A 24,080-nucleotide genomic window follows, 5' to 3' on the forward strand; every position below is an offset into this window, starting at 1 on the left:
ACTCTATTTTAGAGAAAGGCCATCTAGTATGAGTCTTACAAAATTTGAAATTATATGTCTTCATTACTTCTTCCTTTGAAAGTAGACAAAAAGGCTTTGCTGATTTGTATAAAGATAAAGAGCTGTTTACTGAGATCTTTCAGTTCTCAACAGCTATCCGTAAGCATGAAGAACTTGCTCTATTTTATATAAATTAGGCGTAACCCTCACAGTGCTGAGAAACTGCCAATTCCTCAACCCACTCAACCTAGGCAAAATTTGGTCATCACTGCATCAGCTAGTCAGGGATAAATTCAGACCCAGTAAACACTAGAAGCCTCTAGCTTCAACTTTCCAAGGTCCCTCTCAGTGCTTCGAGTGGTGTAACTTTGAAGCCTGTCTAGAAATACAGCCCAGATACCCAGGAGCAGTGTTTTGATAACTGAAGCCATGACAACAGGAACATAATTGGCTAAGATATGGCGAGGCCAAGTCTATGAAACTCTTTTTCTCCTCCTAAAAGTGACTTCACTCACATCCATATGGTAGAGACAAGGGAATGCTGAAATTCAGTAGGACTATGTGGAAGACAGAATACCAGTGTTAATTAAAATCTTTTACCTTGCTCGTCTGATGAACTCCTGAAAGTTTTCCGAATTTACTCCATCCTCTTCTTCTTCCTCAAGCTTCTTCTTCAATTTCTTTTCAGCCATTTGTTCTGTTTCCTATCCAGCCCCCAACCCCCAGAGAAAAACATGATAACACTGATGCCTGATAAATGCACTTTATCATCCAATGTCAGGACCTTTGGGATAATCTAACTTTATAGTAGACATTTAATGCCTCCAATTGTTTCTGTCACTTAGACATTTCATATATTACTTTCTACCAGTATTTCATGAAATACTTTGGAATTTCTAAGTAAAGTTACAGATGTAAATTTTTCTTTATTTACTCCCATAGCCCTTTGATAATATAGTTTGTCATAGTAGCTCGGTCATGTCTGTGATCACATTTGCAGCTTTAATGATGTGGCAACGGAGATACTGTACTTTGTTATAACTGGGGAGAAGAAAGATAGTTCTTGGAAGATACCCTATAGGGCATTGTAGAATACCTTATTGGCTATGGATTTGGTGTGCTCACAATCTATTAAACATTCCACAGTTCTTCAGAAAAGCTATCTAAATTTCCCAGGTGAACTTTCCCTTCTACAAATTAACCATTCTCCTTCCTCCCCCCAAATGATTTTCCTAAAGCATTCTCAAAGTCTTGGATATAAGACGCCTTACAAAATTTACTAATTAAATAGTATATTTCTGGGCTTAGTTGGAAAATAAGTTACACAACATGTTTTAGAAAACAAAGTATAAAAGAACTTCTTCAAGAAAGACAGTATGTCACTGCTCTCAAATAGTTAACCTACCACCATCTAAAGATACAATATGACAACGTAAGTTCAAATAACCTAGGAGTCGTTAATGCCACTGTCAAAACAAAATATGCCTTTGGATATGGGTTAAATATGGCCACTGGACTTTCAGAAGTAGTCAGCAGCTTTTTAGTCTGAGGGTGTGACTTTGTGCTCCCTTAAATAGTAAAAACACAGAGAATGCTAGAAAAATGGAAGGCAGACCCCTTCACCCAACTGGACAAAGTTTGTAGTCTGTTTCTCACACTCTGTGGTCATCTGAAACACAAGGCTGGTAGAAAAACCACCTACCTTATTATACACAATGATAAAGTCACCCAGTTGGTGGGCCAGAATTCTTCTGCGTTCCAGAAGTGCTAATCGTCGACTGGGTAATACCATCTTCAGTGAGTGCTGGAGGTTACTTGATGCTCGTTTGAGAAAACGGACCACTAGCTCCTATAAATGAGAGTCATTGGGGAAAAAATGCAGGGATTATGGTAAGTAACCGAAGAGAAGCTATGAAAACATTACATACAACAGGGATGTAAAAATTCTACATTTCAACAAAGAAGACCCAGAGCAAACATGTGAGGTATAAGAAGGGCAGAGAGAAACAAAATAAAGGAAACATTTTCCTCCTTCACTCAGGTGGCATTCAGAAAATCAATAATGTATGCAAATAATTATGTAATAAAATAGTAGCAGTAGTACTGTGACACTACTATAATTCACATATAAATAGAATCATAATCATTCAAAGTACAAATATCACTTCTAATAGGGTGACTAGAGAAAGATATTAAGAAAACAGCAAACAAGGATAGGTGGTGGAAACTGAAAACACAGGGCAGATAAAGTCATCAAAAGTGAGAAGACAAAGAAAGAATATGGATATCTTCAAACAGAGAGAAAAGAAAGATGAGGGGGAAAAGAAACAATAAAACCACAATACATGCAGAACCAAACGAAGTGGAAGGAAACTCCAGAGCAAAGAACATCATGGAAACCCAGGGTCACCTCCAAGGGTCCCATGTCAAAAGCTTCTAAAAGTTCTGTAGAAGGAAGTGGTTGAGAAATGCATGGATAATGAACACTATCTGTAAACAGTAGAGTCTACACTTTTTTTTTTTAAAGATTTATTTATTTGTGCACACAGAACTGGAGTACAGGCCAGAGGCTCAGGGGCAGTGAGAGGCTTCACCAGAGGCAGAGTGGGGAGCAGAACAGGCAGATCGACAAAGTACACTGCTGAGGGTCACCTCCGGGGCAGGTGGGATTCGAACTCATGCGGAAGGGGCTTTAGATTCTCAGTGCTGTGCTTTAACCCGCTGCGTCACCAGGGAGGGCCGAGACTACACATTTTTAAAAAAACTATGCCTATGTTGAAAGGTAATACCTTCCCTCTACCCCCTTCTCAGGGCTTAGGCAGCTTTCAGAACTGGGAGGGAACAGCAGAAAAGTTATTAAGAGAAAGAAAGAAATATGTCTCACTTAAGGTAGGGCAAAGGACTGAAATCTGGACACCAGTCACATCATTTCAAAACATCAAAAATGCTTCAAAGTGAGATTTTTAAAACCAAGGTCCTTAGCTGTTCACCCACACCCATCAATGCAATAAAATTACAGTTACAGTGTTCAGTAGACCTTCCATGATGTGTGCTCTGTGTTATGTGATAAAGAATCTCAACTCTAGCATGAACTAGAGAAGGCAATTCAACCTTTCCACTCCTCATGAGCTACAGCATTGCCGTGATTGTCAGGTAATGGGGTAGAGTTTACTTCTAAATATATTCTCAAAAAGGCATGCTCATACTGAGTAATGACTCTACATATTCTTGTAAAAAGCCCCATAAAAATTGTGTGTGGATTCCAAGTCGGCAGTTGCAGCAGATTCTTTTCTAAGCTTTTTCCCCTTCTTGAATTGGATTGTGGTGCATTGTCTTACTGTCAATTTACAACAGCATAAGGGAACAGCCTCATAACCAGAGGGCTGGATTTCACAGTTCTACTCTGCTGTCTGTACTACAGGGTAGCTTCAGCTGTTATATTAAAACATTATTTTTTCACATTGGAGTAGACACACTGACTCTCAAAAAGGCAGTTTCAATTTTCCACTTGGAAAAAGAAGAGCTAACATTTTCCACTGATGGTTGAAATATTTTTCACAACACTTAAGGTTTTATCTCTGGCTTGGATTGGCTACTTTAAATTCATGAGTTGTTTTCTGGGATATCCATCATGTTTTCATAAGCAGTCTGGCATACTGTATGCTTCTTGTATGTGGAGGAGGGTAGGGTCATCACTGACTTGAGCAAAGGAGTAGTTTTTCAGTCTTAAAAGTTCCTCTCTTTCAGGTCACCCATCCCTAGGGTTAAACAGCCCGTGAAGAGGCTTACACACTGCTCCCCTCAGCAGTGTATTTCAGTGGGTCTGTGTGTTCTGCTCCCCACTCCACCGTTCAAGACAGAAAATGTCTTATGACACCTGGAAACAATGAAAGCACAAAAAAGGCACAACTGTAACATCTAGGTTCGCATTTCACTGTCACCAAAAGTGTGGGAAAACGGAGAAGTGACTTCCCTTCTCTAGGTATCATCTGTAAAATGCAGATAGTGCCTACCTCAGAGTTAATCAAATGTGTAACTGCCCGAGAAAAACTCAGTTCTTTTTTATTCTCTGCGTTTCCATTTTCAGAATGACTGTGATGCCACATGTGATAAACATGGCTCCAGATAAAAAATGAATTCACGTTAAAGAGAAATCTATAAAATATATTACATGGTGATTCTTTAATTGGCAGAAAATATTGCACTTTACCCTAACAGAAAAATAAAGAAAAGAAAAAGGGAAAGTAAAAATCTCCAACAAGAAGAGTCTCACCATCTGTTCATCCTCTTTGGCAGCCCAACTGGCGCTGAAGGTTTGCCCTCCGCTGTCTTTCATCAAGCGAATCTGAACATGCTGGAGATAGGCAGAGAATGCTACCCGGGCCTGCACTTTGCTAGAGAAATCAAAACAACATACCATTATGGGACAGAATGGTTACCCTACCAAATGCGTACCCACAGGTCTCAAAGTGGCCTTTGAGAATCTTTTCATCGAATGGCTAAGAAAAGAGCAGCCCATCATAGTCACTGAATAACTTCTAAGCAGTATGTGAGGTTTTTTTCCTATGAAAATAATCAGATACAGAGAATTCTGTTTATTTTCTCATTATTACCATGGGGGGAGAAAGTCAAACAAGAATAGGAAATTAAGTTTCCTATTCTTATACCTAATCTCTTTCAACTTTTAAACAACTTTCTTGGGATGGGGCGGGCAGTCAAAAGTATTGAATCTTTACAACAACGTATGTATCAACTGTAGAGAAGCTTCTTTTCTGTCTTGAAAGCCCTTACAAACATACTTACCAGCTTGCACAATGTATGGCTTTTGCTATGGCAACTAATATTTCTATATACAAAAGTCTCCACAGCAGGAAACAGATAAATCCTACCAAGGACCTTTTGAAACCAAAGTTTAAGATCATGCTTTTTTTTTTTTTAAACTACAAGACAGGAATGGTCAGAGCCCAGAACAAATGAGTGAAGTCCAACAGAGTTTGGCAGAAATGAACTAATGGGCTAGGACGAGCCCAGATGTTCCGCAGGGAAAAGAAATCCTTATATATAGTAAAAAGCAGCTCGGCGACATCACTGAAGAACCCAGCTGAGTTCTGCCTGGAGGTCTAGGTTAGAACCAGGGAAATCTGATTAAGACAGAACTATCAGAAAGACATTGATAATTTTCACTTCAGCTACTAATTGCAGCAGATCTGTCTTCTTTCAGGAGAGATTTAGGTTACTTCAGCTGATCGGCCTTCGGATACTCTGGCCAAATGACATCAGCGTAGATTAGGGCCCAACACAAACTCTGTTTACAATCCTCACACATGCAATCACTGAATTTCTACTCACTTGTACCTCCAAGGTTAGGATGAAAGATATGTCTGTAATATACTGGAAATCCTAAGCAGGTTGAGGTCTAGCTTCTATATGTTGGGGGGTCTGGAGGGAATGGGAGTTAGGTTGGGGAAATTTACTTTGAGAAGTTTAATACCTAGGAGTTTCAGTAACATCTCTGTTACTAGTAGGGATAGCTTATAGGACACTAGAATTTTTATGATTTTGAAATAATATATTTTCAAATATTTCTGAATAGGGACGATTGTTCGCCTGGAAACCATATATCACGTAGTTGACCAAAATTAAAAATCTTTTTTATTTACTTTAACATGTAAGCAATTTATTATGGAAGTAAAATTAATGGGAATGGTGGAGGACAGAATGGTAAAATGAGCTTAGGCATGTCTCAGACATCTCCAAATATAGCAAAATACCCAATTTTATTATTAAGCTTCTGATGCTAAAATATGAAAATCTTTGGGATGAGGGAATTATTGCCTTAAGGTGAGATTTCAATCACTGTTTAGTTATAAATCAAGTGAATAAGTACTGCGTTTTTTACTTCTATGACTTTTACTAAAAAGTTACTTGGGATAGTAATTCTGAGATTGTACCTAAGGTACTGGACATGCTGTTTGACTTCTCATTAGCAACAAAGGAACAAAAAGATGAAAGGGGCCTCCCTGGTGGTGCAAAGGTTAAAGTCTAAGCCCTGTGAAATTACTGCAGCATAAGTTCTAGCCCCTGCCAGGGAGCTGACCCACATGGCGCAGCAGACCTCTCCTGTCTTGTCTGCTGCTCCCCTCAGCAGTGCATTTCAGTAGATCCACCTGTTCTGCTCCCCATTCTGTCTCTGGTGAATCTTTTCACACCCCTACACACACACCTCTGGCCCATACCCTAGTTCTTGTACGCATCAATCAATCATTTAAGAAAGAAAAAGATGAAAGAATAAAAATTAGAATGAGTTATATTTAAGAAACTTTTTTTTTTTAAACAAATAAGGCTTATGTGGATTTTCAAAATATGTAAGTAGGAGGCTGGGCCTTGTAATTTCAAATCCTCATTTGTGGTGGACTTTCCTCAGATACTCTAGTTACCCGTGAGATGCCCCCACAGAATGATGTGCAGATCCAGACAACACAATCTGATTTACATTAACACACCCTGCAATTACAAGCAGTTTACACTCTGAAAATGACAACCATGAGATTGATATAGAAATGCGTTATTTTTACAATAGTTAAGTAGAATGTTGTTGCTAGGAAGAATCTCAGAATATAGTTTAGTTTCTTGTAAGTGCTTTATTTCAATGCAGTGGGATTTCTCCCTTCCAGAAAACAGACTGAAAAACGCTTGTCTAACAGGTAAGGAAACTGAGGCATAGAGAAGCTCTTAATGTGACCATGATGGGAGAGCCGAATGGCAAGCACAGAAAAGGCCAGTGTGCTCTCTCCACAAGGCAGCAATTCTCCTTCTTCACCATACTGTTCCAAATTTAACTCTGTCCCTCCAAATACCAAGGCTACCCACTGCAGTGGAAGAACTAACCTCTAATTTAGGAAATAAAACCCACTGTACATGAATTAGTTTCCTTGCTTTTTACTGCCATTTCTCTGATGGTGCTACCTTTCCGAGTTGTTAGAAGAGATACCCTCCCACTAGCCAGGTTCCAGCTTCCTTCAAGACACTTCTCTATCTACATATCAGTTTCTACCTCTCTAGTCTACTTTCTGTCAAATCCCTCCCCTAGTCTATAAGTAGGTTCCAGAATCCTTTTCTTAACAGAAAAATACTTTCTTGCTCTTCTGATGCATTCTCACTGCCCTTTCATTGTAAAACCCTGAAAAAATAACTTGCTCATTTGCTCAACTCACAGTTTCTCTTCCATGCAGTAAGTCCTTCCTAGGTCACAAATGCAAGATCCTCTTCTTTCTCCTTACCCCTCACCCCACCTTGCTTTGACTGAGGCGCTCTCTCTTCAGTCACTCCTCTTGTAGCTTCTCCCACATGCATGGCTCCCTCCCAGTTTTACGGCCACCTCTCTTACGCTATTTGTTGGTCTCTTTCCTGTTAATCATTACATTTCCTAAGGTTCAATTCTCTTCCTTTTCTCCTTGTCTGTGCTTGCTGAACTAAATCAGATTGGACAAGCTCATCTACACTTAAGCTTTTATTTATCAACTGTACAGTCCTGCCGATTCCTGACATTCAAGGCTGTATTTCCACCTATCAACTGAGTATTTTCATCCCATAGGGTTCTACCTCTCTGAGTCCCAAATGAAGTACAATTTAATCATGAAACCAATTCCAATGCTTCTTATGTTGACTGAGAGCATCACCAAGTTGAAAATTAGGGAAATTCAGTCTTTGACATTCGTACACTGAATCAGATACCAAGGCTGTCAATTTTGCTTCGCAAATTTCATTCAGTCTACCCCGATCTCTCCAGCACAATAGTCATTGTTCTGATCAAAGCCTTCACCTTCCTAGCTCTGGACTATTACAACAGTCCCTAACTCAGGTCTCTGATTTTACTTTCTCCTCTTTTCAGTCACTCTGGCACTGTGTTAACAGAATTTACTTTCTGCATCAAGATCTGACCATATCATTCATCTACTTGAAAATGATCCACACAGAACTAAAGTACAGACTCCTTTCAAGTCCTTTGTGATCAAATGACACACATTTTTTTTTAGTCTCATTTCTCACTGCTCCCTTTCCTCCTAGTTAACTCTACCATACGAATCTGTATTTCTCAAATACACCATGCTCATTCCAATTTCAAGGTTTTTGTACTTACTGTTCTGCTCCCAGATATTCATATTTTTTTCATCATTCAGAACTTACCTCACCTACTTCTTCATGCCTGAACACCACAATCCTCTGCCCATTTTTTTTTCTTTATGTGACACAGTTTTATTGTTTCCACAGCATTTCTTATTTCCTAAAATTTCCTGGTTTCTTTGTTTACTGTCCACCTTCCCCACTAGACAATAAGCTCCACTAGCATGTGCTGACTGAGACAATATAATGACCCAGCTGTAACAATATATAGCCAAACACAATTCCTGGCACAGAGCTTGTGATTAGCATTTGATGAGGGGCTGAAGGCATGACTGTGTTCTCACTTCTCTGGGCCTGTATTCTCTACACCAGCCTCCTAGACTTGACTGCCACCTTGAAAATCTCTGGAAATCCTACCATTAGTCAAGCCCTGGTTCTCCCTCATGTCTTGCTAGCCCTCCCAAGCAAGGCCAGCCATACTACTCACACTTGATCCATGCTGGAGCCATAGCTCCAGTGCTCCAAATGTCCTATACTAAACTGAGTTGTTCTGCACTCCCTGTCTCGGTCAGCTTGTGTTCTTGACGACTGACACTAAAGTCCAATAAATACCTGTTGCGCCACTTAGAGCTGGATTGTATTATGACTCTATACCTTGAACAGGTAAGTTTTCTAAGGCTCAGTTTCCTTAAGAGTGTATCCTGTCACAATCATTACTTTCACAGGACTCTTGTAAATAAGTAGCTGTAACGCCACTAGCAAAGTACCTGGCAGACAGTTAAGAGACAGCTATTATCAGCTTTACTGTGTATAATAACAAGATGTACATACCTGAGATTGCCATTATCTTGCAGGATCTGCATCAGGTTAAATTTGGGCTCTGATTCATGAGACTCAATTTTGGAGCACTGGTCCCCTTTATTACTCCACTCCGAAACTTTCATGGCATTTTCTTTAGGTGAATTTTCTACCATAACAGACAATGAGCGTGTATATTTGCCTTGATTTTCTCCAAGAGACCCTGCAGACTCTTCCTGGGAAGCTTCCTGTTCTTCATCTTCGTTGTCTAATGCAACTTCTTCCTCCTCTTCACTCTCTGTCTCAGTTTTAACATTCATTTCAGCTGGTTGGGTAATCACTAAATGCGAAGAATCACTAATGTTGCTGAAAAAAGGATTAAATTTTCCTCTCTCCCAATACCTTCCTTTTTTTCATAAAATCCCATTTTAGATCAGATTATAGACACAAAACTACCAAAACCAAATGACACCCTCCACTCTAATATATTCTAAAAACCCATCAAAGGTGGGTCATATTTCTCATGACAATGCCTAGGGCTCTCTCCTAAGGGAAAGCAGGGGGCAGCTTAGTAATCTCTACAGGATGTCAGAGGTTTTCAGAAAGGGAGTTTTCACTGAGATACAAAGAGCAGGGAGTAGCTTTCTACTTATGACTATTCATTGTATTCCTTCTTGTCTTGGAATTGAACAATACAAGAACCATATCTTTTTTTAATTCAACAGTGACTAATATACCCAACATAGAGGCTCGACAAAAAAGGAAAGGAGAGGGAAAAAAAAGGAAGAAAATCAGTCAATGAGAGAGTTAAGCCATGGGAGAATTTGAGAGAGAAAAAATTCCCCTTTGTTCATGTTTAAAATACTTAGGCCAATGCAATGTTAAAGGGTGAAGTGAACTTAATAAATTTACTAGGAAACGCCTGAATAATAATGTTCAGGACTCCATTAAACTTAAGTTAACATCATTTCTGAAATACATGACACTGGGTTAAGAGCAAAGCCCAAAATGTATATTTCTTAGTTATTCAATACAAACATTATAGAATGGAAGGTTTAAAATTTACAGTCCTTTTGAAAGTAAGTTTCAGGGGTAAGAACTATACAAAAAAAAAAAAAATTAAGTAAATGTGACCAAGTGGGTTCTGACATTAAGCATTAATTACAGAAGCTAGTGAACCAGTCTGACAGGACATAGATAACAGAGTTTGGTGAAAGCTCACCAGCAGGTACCTGGGTATTTCGGTCTCATTGCTCTCAATCTGCCACTCCGCCGTCTACGTTTTCGCACTTCCAAAGACAGGAGCTTTCTCTCATAAAGAGCAGCATGCAGCTTGGCTTTTGAATTCATACTTTCCACTTTCAGTTCCTGTGCTCCATCAGCAGCCAGTCTAGGGAAAAACAATACAGCAGCTACAGCCTTCAGAAAGTTCTCTAGTTTTTCAAGGTTAAGCTCGACAAAATTCTGTAATGGTGACAGACTGCAGGTGGTAACTCTAGTGAATTAAAAAAGTCTGACAGATAAATGGGAATGTTGGAATCTATATTAAAGCGTCACTTAAAGGCTTATCTGAATTTGTTAAATGTTTGAACAGAAATATATCTGAAGGCAATGCATCAGCATTTTTAAGCACTGAGCTGACTATTACACTGTTCATCCAGTGCCACCAAACATTTGATACCTTAAGAATGACCGAGAGATAACAGGTAATATGGTAATTCTTAAGCTGGGTAGTAGGTAGAGATCTCTTTTATTGCTATTCATTCTCACTTATTCAGAATTATACAAACATTCTCTTGAATGCATAAACATTTAATAAATATAGATTTAGTAGAGGTTGAAATGAGGGGAGGAATGGCTCATTCCTGTGAAGATGGTAACAGAACTGACTGAGACTCACAAAGGAATTGTCCTAGTGAACGGTTACCAAGACCTAAAGACACACCTAATCTCAAGTATTCCAATATGAATATAACTCCCCACAGAGCCTACTTTGCTATAAGAGGAAGTGGGGAGAGGTAGGGACTCTCCCGGTGTTGAGTACAGATCAGGAGTTGGCATCAGGGGCATATACAAGGCAAGGAAAAAGATGTAGGTAGGGCAAGGCCAAATTCAATCAGGTTGTTAACGGGAAATGGAGGGGGGAGAGGAAGACAGCAACACATTACTCATTCAAGATAAGTAACAAGTTAGAGAAGCTAATAGGGCCAGTTTCGACAAGGACCAAGCCAAGCAGAGAGCAAACAAAGAAAATGAGGTCAAGAAAAGAGAGAGAGGGCTCTTAGTCATTAGGTCAGAAAATAAGTTTTCCATTTTAGTGTGGAAAGCAGGCAGCCAGCTCTGGATACTCAACCTAACTGGTTGGCTCTAAAATCTCTCTTGAACTAAGCCATATTGCTGCTGAGGTTAAAAAAAAAAAAAAAAAAAAGAAGAAGAAGAAGTCATCCTCACTCTCCGGATCTGATGGAAAGGTTCTATCTTTTGGCCTGTTTAGGATTTTTAGGGATTCCTGGGTAAATGGACTGGACACTAAATCTTTTGGAGGCTTTTCTCTGGAGCAGGATATGGAGCCAAGAACAGGGAAAGTTCTGACACTAGGGGCAGAAACAGGAAACAGGGTAATAAACTATAAATAGTCAAAGTCACTTATCGTAGTCCCACAGATGAACTTTCCCTGACACACACATACACATGCACACGTGTGTGATTGTACATATTTGTGCAATTATTTTCAGCCAATTAAAGAATATAAGCCTAATATTTTAAAATGATTATAAGCTTGGAGAAACTCTGTACACATAGATAAATCCTAATTAATACAAGGGATGGAGGTAGGGAATACTAAGAAAGTGAATCTAATAGAAAAGATTTATAGTTCTATGAGAGGTCATGCTAGCTTGGCTAATCACTGGGTCAGTGATGCTCTTAAGATTGCCCATCACATAGCTGAGACACCATAAACATTTTCTTATAAACAACTGAACTTCCTATAAATAAATTGTAGTACCTTTAAGTTACATTTATCCCATCTTCTTTTTCCAACATTTTATTATGAAAAATACTTAAAAAGTATAAGAACTGTAAACATCCACATGCCCATCATCTAGTTTCTACAATATTTTACTGTATGTTTCATTAATATGCCTTTCTATCCATCCATCAATCCATTATTTTTAAAGCATTTCATTTTTAAAAATAATTCCATGTCAATTTTATTTTTTCAAATTTGTGCACAAATTCTCTACTAAACACTTCAACATGCACATCACTACTATCAAGGGTTCAGTATTTGTTTTTAGGATTTTTGGATTGGGGACAGAGAAGATTGCTTTTTTGCTGAGCTAGAAACTCATACAGTGAAACCCTAGATATTAAATATCCATCTGACGAGTTTGGACAAATGCCTAGAACTATATATAACACCAACTCTAACATCATTATCCGCTAAGTGTGTTCTCATGCCTTTTCCCAGGAACCCTCCCTCATGCGCCTAGTAGAAGTCACTGTCCTCAATTTTTTCCTACATGTTAGCTTTGCCGGTTCTAAAAGGAATCACATGGTAGCAATTCTTCTCCTGTCTATCATTTAGCATGTTTTTGCGATTCATGCATGTTTTTATCCCTTCTCTTATTGCTGAAGATTAATCCACTATATGAAAGACCTAATCTTTTGTTGTTAAACTCATCGGCTGTTTCTGGTTCGGGAATACTATAAATAAAACTACTATGATCATTTTTGTACATGCTGTCTTGCGGTTGTTTTCACTTTTATTGGGTAAAGATCTTGGTGAAATTTGCTAGGCTTTCTAACTGACTTTTTCTAAAGTATTTGTTTAGTCAACAAAGATGAAATCAGAATCTGAGTTCCTATTTGTTCCACAGTCTCACCAACATTTGGTATTATCATTCTTTCCCCCCCACCTTTATGAATTATAATTAACAAAATTATAGTTAAAGTATACAGTGTGATCAGATGTAATTTTATACATTCTGTTGGATATTTAGCGGCATTTCCTTTTAATTTGCAACTCTGATAACTATTACTGTTGAACACATTTTCATGAGCATACTGGTTATTCCTTTTGAAGTGGTAGCTCAAATATTTTACCCATTTGTATGTGGGTTGATTGTCTTTTTACTATTAGGAATCTATTTTATTTTCCTGATACCAGTACACTGATACATAAGATATTGATGAATATCTTAATTGTTTATGTCTAGACATTTTCTTAACAGTATCTTATATAACTATCTTATGTTAAGATCAAAAGTTTGTAATTTTGAGGATATCCAGCCTATAACTTTTTCCCTTTTGTTTCTGTGTATACAAAATTTTGCTAAGCCTACAATTACAAAGTATTTTCCTCAAGAAGCTTACAATAATAGGTACTGTATCTAGGAACATCTCTAATTTCTATGAGAGATAAGGGTTGAGATTAATTTTTTTAAAACATGGTCTACAACCCCATTTGTTTAAGTGTCCTCTCCCCAATGAATTACTTTGGGCCTTTTGTTGAAAATCAGATGTGGGTCTCATTTCTGGGTTCTCTTTTCTGTTCTACTGAGCAATTTGCCACAATGTGAGTACGATAGCATTACAGTACTTCTTTAAGTTAGGTACACCAAGTCTTTTTCAAGATTACTCTGTATACTCTAAGTCCTTTGCATTTTCATATAAATTGAGGAGTGAGGGGGAAACAATTTCTTTTTTTAAAAACTGATTTATTTATTTATGCATACATAAATGGGGGTACAGGCCGCAGGTGCAGGGGCAGGGAGAGTATTCACTGGGGACAGTGGGGAGCAGAACAGGCAGACTGAGGGGAGCAGTGGGCACGACAGGAGAAGTCTGTCATGCCATATAGGTCACCTCCCTGGCTGGCAATCAAATTGGTGTTGAAGTAGCTGCAGCTAGCTTCATAGTACTGTTCTTTACTTTTTGCACCACCAGAAAGCGGAAATGATTAATTTCTACCCAAAAAAAAACTACTATGATGACTGGGACTGCACTGAATCTTTGCATCTTGACAATAGTTAAGTATTCTAATCCATGAATATGGCATATTTCTCAGTTTATTAAGAGCTTCCTTAATCTTTTCATCATATTTAATAGTTTTTATTCTACAGGTATTGAACAGGTTTTGTTAAATTTACCCCTAACAATTTCGTATTTTTTTCAAATGCTATTTTAAGTATAACTTAAAATTTTACTTTTGAATTGTTTAACATATTGAAATACAATAGGTTTAGTATTGTGTTCCAATAATTTGCTACGTACAATTATGTTCTTGTAATTATTCTGTAAATAGATTACCTTAGGATTTTCAACTAACATGACACAACATGCAAGAATAATGACATTTTACTTCTTCCTATGTGTCATTTTTTTTTCCTTTTTCTCCACACCACTCCCCCCTCCTTGTTTTTACTTTCTAGGACTTCTAGTACAAACTGAATATAAATGTTAATCACTGGGGGAAAGTCTTCAATATTTCACCACTAAGCAAGACCTTAGTGATAGTTTTTTTTTCCCCTATTGTCTATTTATTTATTTAAATAACATCATAGTTTATTTTTACATCATTTTGTACCTTTTTCCATCTCAGTTGTAATCCCCGTGGGCTTCCATCACCAAATCACCTGTGGCAAGTGATAGGCTCTTTAATAAAAGGCCTTTGTCTCACTGAGGAAGTTTATTTCTATTCCTGATTTGCTAAGTGTTTTTCCTCACAAATATATTGAATTTCGGCCCTCCCTGGTGGTGCAGCGGGTTAAAGCACAGCACTGAGAATCTAAAGCCACTTCCGCATGAGTTCTGAGTTCAATTCCCGCCTGCCCCAGAGGTGACCACATGGTGTGGCAGACCTCTCCTGACCCGCCCGCTGCTCCCCTCAGCAGTGTACTTTGTCTGCCTGTTCTGCTCCCCACTCTGTCTCTGGTGAAGCCTCTCACCGCCCCTGAGCTTCTGGCCTGTACCCCAGTTCTATATGCACAAATAAATAAATCTTAAAAAAAAAAATATTGAATTTCATGCTTTTTTTTGCATCTAGTGAAATGATCAGGAGATTTTTTTTCTTCTTTGTTAATGTAATGAATCATAATGGCTAATTTTCAAGTGTTAATCAACCTTGTATGATTGGGGAAAAACCTCAATCATATCTATTGTCCTTACATACTGGAAGACTCAATGGGATTACATTTTTTTAAAAAAAATTTATATATTTATGCATACAGAGCTGGGGTACAGGCCAGGGGTCCAGGGGCAGTGAGAGGATTCACCAGAGACAGAGTGGGGAGCAGAACAGGCCGACTGATGAACTACACTGCTGAGGGGAGCACTGGGTGGTTCAGGAGAGGTCTGCCGTGCCATGTGGATCACCTCCAGGGTGGAGATCAAACTCATGCTGAAGTGGCTTTATCATCTGAGTGCTGTGCTTTAGCCTGCTGCACCACCAGGGAGGGCCCAGGTTAATACTCTTTTTTAAGAAATTTTGCATTGCTGTTCATGAACACATTAGTCTCTGACTTTCTGCTTTAAAAATAATGTCTCTGTCAGGTTAGGGTGTTATATTAATACTGGCACTATAAGACCAATAGAAAGTATTCCTTTCTGTATTTTTGACGGTTCGTGTAATATTGCTACTAGACTTCTTCAAATGCTTGATAAAATTCAACAGTAAAACTACTGGACCCAGAGTTTTCTTTATAGGAAGGCTTTTTATTTTTCTGATTTAATCTAATTTCCTAGATAGTGAGAGGCCTTTTAAAATTTTCTAGTTCTTGTGTCAGTTTTGTGTTTCCTCCCACTAAAGAACACTGACATTTTATCTAAGTTGTCACAGTAGTGGAACACGGTTGTTCTGATGTGCCTCCACTTTCCTACCAGTAGTGGTCAATTGCTGCTCTCTGCTTTCCACCTAAGAGCTTATCAATTCTATTCACTTACCAATGAAAAAAACTCTGGATGTTTTTATTGTTTGTCTTTAATTGATTTCTATACAATATTATTTCCTCTGTTCTATTTTCTCTGAGTTACTCTTTTATTTCTGCTAACTTCTTACAAGGGGATGTTAGATAACTGATTTTAGTCTTTCTTTTCAAGTATTAGAAGCTATAAATTTCCCTCCAAAGCACTACTTTACCTGATAGTACACTAAAATGCATTATCATTCAGTTCAAAATATTTTCTGATTTCTTTTGCAATTTCTTCCTTGACCCATGGATTATGAAATGTGTTGAATTAGAAATATATTCTCTCCCAAATGCTTTCTACTTACTGACTGCTAATTTCATTTTGATCAAAGGACATACTGTGCATGATTTTAATCCCTTTAAATACATTAAAACAATTTCATGCTCCAGCAAATGATCCATCGATATCAAATTTCATTGGCTTATACCTCTAAGCCACCAAAACATTCCTACTGGTGGCACTATACAATGAGTGTCCTAAAATGAAGAGACAGAAATGCATGATCTTGAAATATTTTTAAGAATTTTTTCTAATTTCGGAACTGACAGCATTATACTCTGAAAACATATTTCTTGATTAAAGACTAGAGAAGACTGGCCCACCCTGGTGGTGCAGCGGGTTAAAGCACAGCACTAAGCTAAAGCCATTTCAGTATAAGTTTGATCCCCGGCCCCAGAGGTGATCACATGGCACGGCAGACCTCTCCTGACCCGCCTGCTGCTCCCTTAAGCAGTGTACTCCATCAGTTGGCCTGTTCTGTTCTCCACTCTGTCTGTGGTGAATCCTCTCAACACCCCTGCTCCTCTGGCCTGTACCCCAGTTCTGTATGCATAAATAAATATTTAAAAAACAAAAAAAAAAACAAAAAAAAAAACAAAGACTAGAGAAAACTTACTGGGACATACATTTGGAAACAGGTTACAAACTCAATTTCTCTCAGTTTTCCCTTAAGTAAATGACATACCCTTTTCAATCTTTAATGAAAAATCAGATTTGTGCTTTAAAGGATTTGGATGTTAGTTTATCTTAATACTAATATGTAAAACAAAAAGCTAGATATAGAAGATCTCTTTCTCCTCATCATCATTTGTTATTTTAAAGAGGTACAAACAAAGTGGACATATGGAACATCTCAAGCTCTCTATGGCCAATTGCATGGCTTTGTTTTTAGGTTACAGTTGTGGTTGTGATTTTGAGGTGGGCAAAGTCCTTTCGGCTCATCTTCTAAGTCATTTCTCTCCTCTGCCAGATTGAAGTGTACACTTTGCACACTTTTAGTTCCATGGCAAACTGAAAACAGATCTGTTCAACCCTGTAAAACAGAGCGCTGAATACCCCATGTACAGAGAGGTGAAAATGCAGCCTCTTCTTTGCATCCACATGAAAGTAATGTTCAAACCTCATTAATGCTTTGGTCTCTGTCACATGGCCAAACAAGAGAACTATTATCATCAATTGAAATGATATACCTGTAAGTCATTAAAAAAACAAAACTAAGTTTGTGGGAAACTGCCATAGAGTAATGTTTCAATAAAAACATTCTATGTTATTATTCAAGCTGAGTCTAATTGAAAGTCGTTATGTAAAGTATCATGCTAAGTCCCATGGTCATACATTGTGCGCATGGAAAGAATTTCTCAACTTGCAAAATCAGTTACCGTGTTCTTCCTGTCAATAAGCTTCTTCTTGGGTTTCCCCTACAGAAGTAGAAAGGACATGCGGGTTAGAGAGCACTATGCAGATATCCTCTCCTGGGCTCACACACACATGCACACCCTAAGATTCGTACTGCAGATTCAACATGAGATCATGCCAGGAAAGGCATCTTTGTAGGGAAGCAGAGAAATGAATTGAGAACATTCTCAGAAAAGGTAGAGGGTTGCAAGCTTGAGGGAGAGTTATTGAAAAACAAAAGGCAAAGGATATATGAATTCTAGAGAGAAATCATAGCAATTACTTGATTTACCTGAACAGTTTGTGAATTCTAGTCACAAATCAAATCCCATTTGTTCTTCACTACCAAGTGAAGGAAACTTGTTAATAATGCTTCTCTTAAAAAAAAGAGCAGGTTCTATTCATTTTGTGACATGTCTAAGGTCAGAGTGCAAAATTTAAATTTGAAGCCAGAACTTAGGTCTTTGGCTCCAGTGCTCTTTCTACTTGCACTGGACAGTATTTGAAAAAGAACCCAGTATCAGTTCTCATGTAGTTAAATAAGGATGAGCACAGAAATAGATATTCCACAACTTAAAAAAAAAAACTCTAAGAAAGATATGCTCTCCATTTCTCCACATTAGATGAGGGCTCTAACCAAAGGAACTGAGTGCTGTTCATTTTTTTCCCATTCATTTTTAAACTGGCTTTTTAAAAACATTCTCACATTTAATTTGCTTTCACTTATTACCACTTTCATATGATATTGGTTTTTTTTTTTTTTTAAAGAGATAGATGCAATGAATATTTTGTTCTCCCCTTCTAATGTACTGTTTGTATATGCGTGTCTTTAGCCTGGTACAGTTTTATCACTACGTAACATCCATATTCACTGTCACTGACAACACACTGAATAATTCCATCAGCATGCGGAACCTCCTTGTATCGCCCTTCTGTGACCACACACTTGTTACCTAGTCCCTGGCTCCCTTCAGTCTGTTCTCCATTCTAAAACTGTATCATTTCAAAGTGCTATATAAATGGAATCATACAACATGCAACCTTTGTATTGGGTTTTTGGGCATATAATTAAATCAATTCCCTCTGTTTAAAAATGCTAAAGCTCTGAATTCCTTGAGCCACACAGAGGTTAATTTCTCAGAAGAAAAATCCATTCCAACAATTTCCTTTTATCCTATAACTGTTCCTCACACCTGATTTATCACTTATCCTTCCACTCTCCTTCTCTGCCTCAGAAAACCTATTTTTTCTATGAGTGTCCATTAGTTTATAATCATTTTGCTTTATCAATTTATCCACTATGATGCCTTGTTTTTCATATGGTATTGGTTTGTTTTTTTTTTAAAGATACAGATGCAATGAATATCAAGATTTTCTACTCTAAAACCTCAAGTGAAAAGTTTAAGTCCTCACCAAAATGTATTCCTTTCCTCCTTTTTTTCTCTTTATGCTAATGTTTGATGCTATCACAGTATCTTCAGAAAGCTTCAGGATGATTTTAACATTTTTATCAAAAGTTTTCTCTGGTAATTTGGAATCAGAGCTTCACATGACAACCACCTGGGTAACTTTTAGCACAAACCAGTACTTCAGTCTAGGGGTGGGGCCAAAGCATATGGTTTATCAAATTTCTAGGTGCTACTAACATGCAGTCAAGGATAAATTATTGTCATACCATAAGGTATGAAGATACTGTTGGCCTGGACAGGGTGGATAGGTGGGTGAGGGTATGGAAGGCAGACAAAATTAATCTGAAAGAAATGATCAGAGAATTAGTTTGAAAGTGGTCAGACAATAACACAATGCAATATATGAAAGGGAAAACATCTTCATATTGAAGAGAAAGCTCACTTACTTGCAGATGTCAGAGCTTGCAATCAACATGGTTATATTTTTAATGCATTAATATTCTGTGTATGTACTCACTAAGTGGTAGGTTCCTGATACTGGCAATGAGGTACATTAAAAGTACTTACTCTTGAAAAGCCAACTTGTCAATCAAACAGACTAGCTAGTAAACAGGAAATGATAATAGGCTGAGGAGGGAGAAGGGCTGGGCAAAGCTTCTCCCTGTCTGGGTAAGAAGATGAAGGACATCACTAGTGGAACTTAGGGATGGATTAAAGGCTATTGCAATGCATGGCAAGCAAATAAGCATAAAGAGGTGTGAAAAGAATAAGTAGCATGGTCATGGGTGTGGAAAAATGAAAAGTGAGTTAAAGTAACAGGCAAGAATAGATCATGAGGGTATTCCTGTACTACACTGGGAAATGCATGTTTGTTTTTAAATCCAAGTTTTACGACTGCTGTATAAGCAGGAAATGTTAAATGAGGTCTGAAGAAAACATTCAAGGAGTGCACAAACTGGGAGGGGGAAAATTGATCTCTTAGCTGATATTCAGCAGCTTCTTCATATACATGTTCGAAGCAATCCACAGTAGTAGCGTATCAAAAGAAATAACACTTTTTTCTACAAAATTTTAGAATTGTTGCTGGTGGCTCCAATGTTGCCAACACGTATCATATTTTTTTAAATTCTGGTAGCTATTAGACCTGCTGCCAGGTGTTACTGTTGAGTGTATTAATAATGAAGCCCATCTATTATTCCATCTCAAATTTTTACTGTTACACTACCTTTAAGAGAATGCTTGACAATTGTGGCTTTTGGGGTGGTTCCCAGGTTGCTTGCTTGCTGTCCTTCTCACTCATGGGTATCTTAAGTATCAAAAGATCTGGTCTTAGGCATGGAGTCCACATCTTTTTGGAAATGGACCTATACAGCCTGTGAGGAACCTTATGCAAACTACCTACCACATCTTTTTGGAAGTGGACCTATACAGCCTGTGAGGAACCTTATGCAAACAGTCCATTCCTATAAGTATGACTGTACAGCCACAAATCATCAACTACTTCAGGATATTTAACCATATAAACTAGGAATAATGAGATGAACAAATAGAACTAATCCAAAAGCATTAAATACAGTGTCAAAAAGCACAAGAAATTCAAACAAAGACTGGGAAAGGTTACATCCACAAACTATAAAATGACTCAAAAATAAAGACAGTTGTTGGAAATCAAAATCATACTTGCCAAAATAAAAAAGTGAGAAAAACAGCCCTCTCCTTTGTTAGTCTGATATCAGACTAAGAAAACATCTAAAGCTTATAAAGAGCCAATTTAGAGTTTAGAAGAAAAAGTTAAAGAAATCTCTTGAACTTAAAGGTAAGAGACAACAAGATCAAAAATACAACAAAGAAAGGGAAGTATTGAAGATTTAGCAAAATATCAAAAACTCATCTAACAAGGCAAGGAAAGAGAATATGACAGAAATATTTCTCACAATGGAAATGATTCATCTAAATTCATTACAAGAATAATAATAACAATGAGATGTAACACATGAGAGGACATAGCTTAGTCAAATTATCTGACCTCTAAAGTGAGAGGAACCATGCACAAATTCCCAGAGGTGGGGGAGAAAAAAAGTACAGGTAATATATGTAGAACTGAGAGTCTGTTTTCTAAATAAATCTGAAGATCTCTTTAGTTAAATGCTATACCATGTAATTACTTAATAGAAATAACCACAAATTTACAAAGAGAAATTGCAAATACCATGTATTTCCTGAAAATAGATCATGAAATCATAAGAAATTTGAGTATCTTTTAAGAATCCTGCAAAAGGCAGCCAACAGGTATATTAAAAAATGTTCAACATCACTTGTAACAAGGGAAATACAAATTAAAGCCACAATGAGATACCGTCTTACCCAGTGAGAATAGCACATATTAAAACAACTAGCAACAACAAATGTTGGCAAGGATGTGGAGAAAAAGGAACTCTGTTACAATGTTGGTGGGAATGCAAACTGGTACAACCACTATGGAAAACTGGAGGTTTCTCAAACTGCTAAAAATGGAGCTTCCATATGATCCCACTATTTTTCTCAAAACACTGACTCAAAAGGACACCTGCACCCCCATTTTTATTACTGCTCTATTTACAATAGGGAAAATGTGGAATCAACCAAAATGCCCAAAAATAGATGACTGGATTAAAAAGATGTGGTACATACATACAATGGAATATTAGCAACAATCAAAAAAGATAAACTCATGCCTTCTGCAGCAACCTGGGTGGAGCTCGAAGGGATCATGCTTGGTGAAATAAGACAAGAAAGAAAAAGAAAAAGAAAAATACTGGATGGTTTCAATCATAGCAGGAGTGTAAGGGATGGGGGGAGGAGGGTAAGCATTGTAAAAAAGTAAAAAGTGAAAAACAATGAACAACTATAAATCAGAGACATTTTACGGGGGTTGTAGAGGGGGATAGGATCAAAACTGGGGTGGGAAGCGTGCATGGACTATGGTGATGGCATACAGGTGAACTGGTGGTGGGAAGTCCCTGGGGATTACAACCAAGATGAAAAAATGAACAAACGAAGAATGATATAAAAATAAATAAATACAATTAAAAAAAAAAAAAGAATCCTGCAAAAATGTACAAATACTCTGGAATAGAGATTTCTTGAAATGGTACCTTATTTTGATAGTCAATTACTGTAATGCACTTACGTCTCAGGGGCAAAAAAATATGTGGATTAAGCAGTCTCTGATTGCTTTGGAGGGAAAACATTTGAATTCCAATGCCTGTTTCCATCATTTCCCCCTAGTTTCCCTTGTATTGAGGTTATCAGCTGTCATTTCTTATAACTCATTTTGTGAATTACCTTCCACCTTTTCTAATCTGATCATTCTAATCTCTTCTAGTTTATTAATGATCCTATCTATTAACACTGTGTCTAAAGTAAAAAGGTACTGAGTAAGGACCTCCTTAAAAAAAATGTTTAAAGCACATGTTAAGAGTATTTAAAGATCTTTGTGATTTAATTTGTGGCCTCTGGAAATATTTCAAAGTGCTGAGACTGAATAAATTGTGGGAAAACTAGGTATGCTATTGTATTTTCTGGAAGTTCCTTTTATCAGAAATTTTACATAGAGACTTTTATATAGCTTATATCCTTCTTCTGCATGCACAGTTTCCTAACTTTTTTATTTGATCCTACAAAACCGTTAAGACTGGCAAATCCCCACCTGTCCTGGAAGAGGCGTGTTGCCAGCATATAGTTCATGGAGGTTTTGTGTTCAAGGTAAGACCTGGAAGACAAAGACAGAGTGGTTATTTCTTCAGCTTAGTTGAAAAGGAAAAATACCCTATAGAAATAAAACCATGAAATCAAGAGCAGAAATAACAAGTTATTTATACACTATTTCTAAAGACACATTATCTCCAAGTGGCAAAAGAGAAGAGTTGCCCAAATTAGAGTTGCCGGGAGTGCAATACAATGAAGGAAATAGCAGACAATTTAGAAAATGAAAAGAAACAAAAGGCAGCATTTCTTGGATTATCAAATAACAAGATACAAAGTTCAGAATGTAAATCCAGAAGATACAAACAACCACAGAAAAATATATAGCTGGAGGAAGCTCAAATGAAGCTGCCTGTGGGAAATGCCTAAAGATCCTGAAAATGGAGACAGAGATTGTCTGAAGCACATTATTTCCCAAGGGCTTCCTCAATCGCTGCCTCCTGCAGAAGACATATACTTTCTCTTTCCAACTTTTAATTATGCACTTTCTCCACATATTTCCCAACACGGATACTGAAGTACAGTCAGACTCCAGCCTCCTCACACTCCTCTCACACTGCAGCTCCCATTGAGTTCCATGCCTCTGGCTGGACAACTTCTCCTCAGACCCTCTCTATTATCCATGCTCTGTCCTTCATTAAGCATCTCAGCCCACCTGCTGCATGAAGTCTCCCCCTGACAGGACTGTGCCCACTCTCCAGAGCTGCCCTTGTCTAACTGCCCTGGCCTTCACTGTAACACACACACACACACACACACACACACACACACACACACACACACACACATATATCATACTGCTTTCCAAGAAGAAAAAATGCTGCTCTATATATACAGAGAGAGAGCAGCATTTTTTCTTCTTGGAAAGCAGCATGATATGATGCCGGAATAGAAAGCAGGGCCTGGAGTCATTAGTAGCCGAATCAGGTGCCCCTGTGTGATCCTGGGTAAGTCACATTATTTTACTTGGCCTTACCTTCCTTATCATTAAGATGGGAGTAACAATGGTATGTAGAAAGTACATTTTAATTATAAAGAACTATACAAATATAAGCTATTTTTATTATATATGTAACACTTCCTCCATAATTGTTCTGTTAACTCTTCAAAGGGCAAGATCTCTTCTAATATGTGTTCTATACTCTGAAGCAGCAAATACAGCTGTAGACAGCTGATTGCTAAGTAATAAAAATTCTTATTTGTTAGCAACAAGCACATCTTCCCTATGCCACACAAAGCCAACTCAATCTGTTTAATATTCTTGGTCTGGGCCCTCCCTGGTGGCGCAGTGGGTTAAAGCACAGCACTGAGAAGCTAAAGCCACTTCTGCATGAGTTCGATTTCCGCCTTCCCGGGAGG

At 37.8% G+C, this 24,080-nt stretch overlaps 1 protein-coding gene across 4 annotated transcripts in view; it reads right to left on the minus strand.

Annotated features, from left to right (window-relative positions):
• TTLL5 (tubulin tyrosine ligase-like family member 5) overlaps positions 1-24,080 on the minus strand; it is a 248,736-nt gene that overhangs the window by 147,028 nt on the left and 77,628 nt on the right. For 3 of the 4 annotated variants that reach the window (XM_012724493.1, XM_012724492.1, XM_012724491.1), the window contains exons 18-24: positions 22,666-22,728; positions 17,553-17,591; positions 10,155-10,312; positions 8,956-9,262; positions 4,274-4,394; positions 1,703-1,849; positions 601-704 (exon numbers count right to left, since the gene is read on the minus strand). In XM_012724493.1, the coding sequence (XP_012579947.1) occupies positions 601-704; positions 1,703-1,849; positions 4,274-4,394; positions 8,956-9,262; positions 10,155-10,312; positions 17,553-17,591; positions 22,666-22,728 (939 nt within the window). The remainder of the gene's footprint in view (positions 1-600; positions 705-1,702; positions 1,850-4,273; positions 4,395-8,955; positions 9,263-10,154; positions 10,313-17,552; positions 17,592-22,665; positions 22,729-24,080) is intronic. The other variant, XM_004681676.1, reaches the window with a different exon arrangement.

Source organism: Condylura cristata, unplaced genomic scaffold (genome assembly GCF_000260355.1).
Source record: "Condylura cristata isolate star-nosed mole 26May11 unplaced genomic scaffold, ConCri1.0 scaffold00013, whole genome shotgun sequence".
In the NCBI taxonomy this organism is placed as follows: Eukaryota; Metazoa; Chordata; class Mammalia; order Eulipotyphla; family Talpidae; genus Condylura; species Condylura cristata.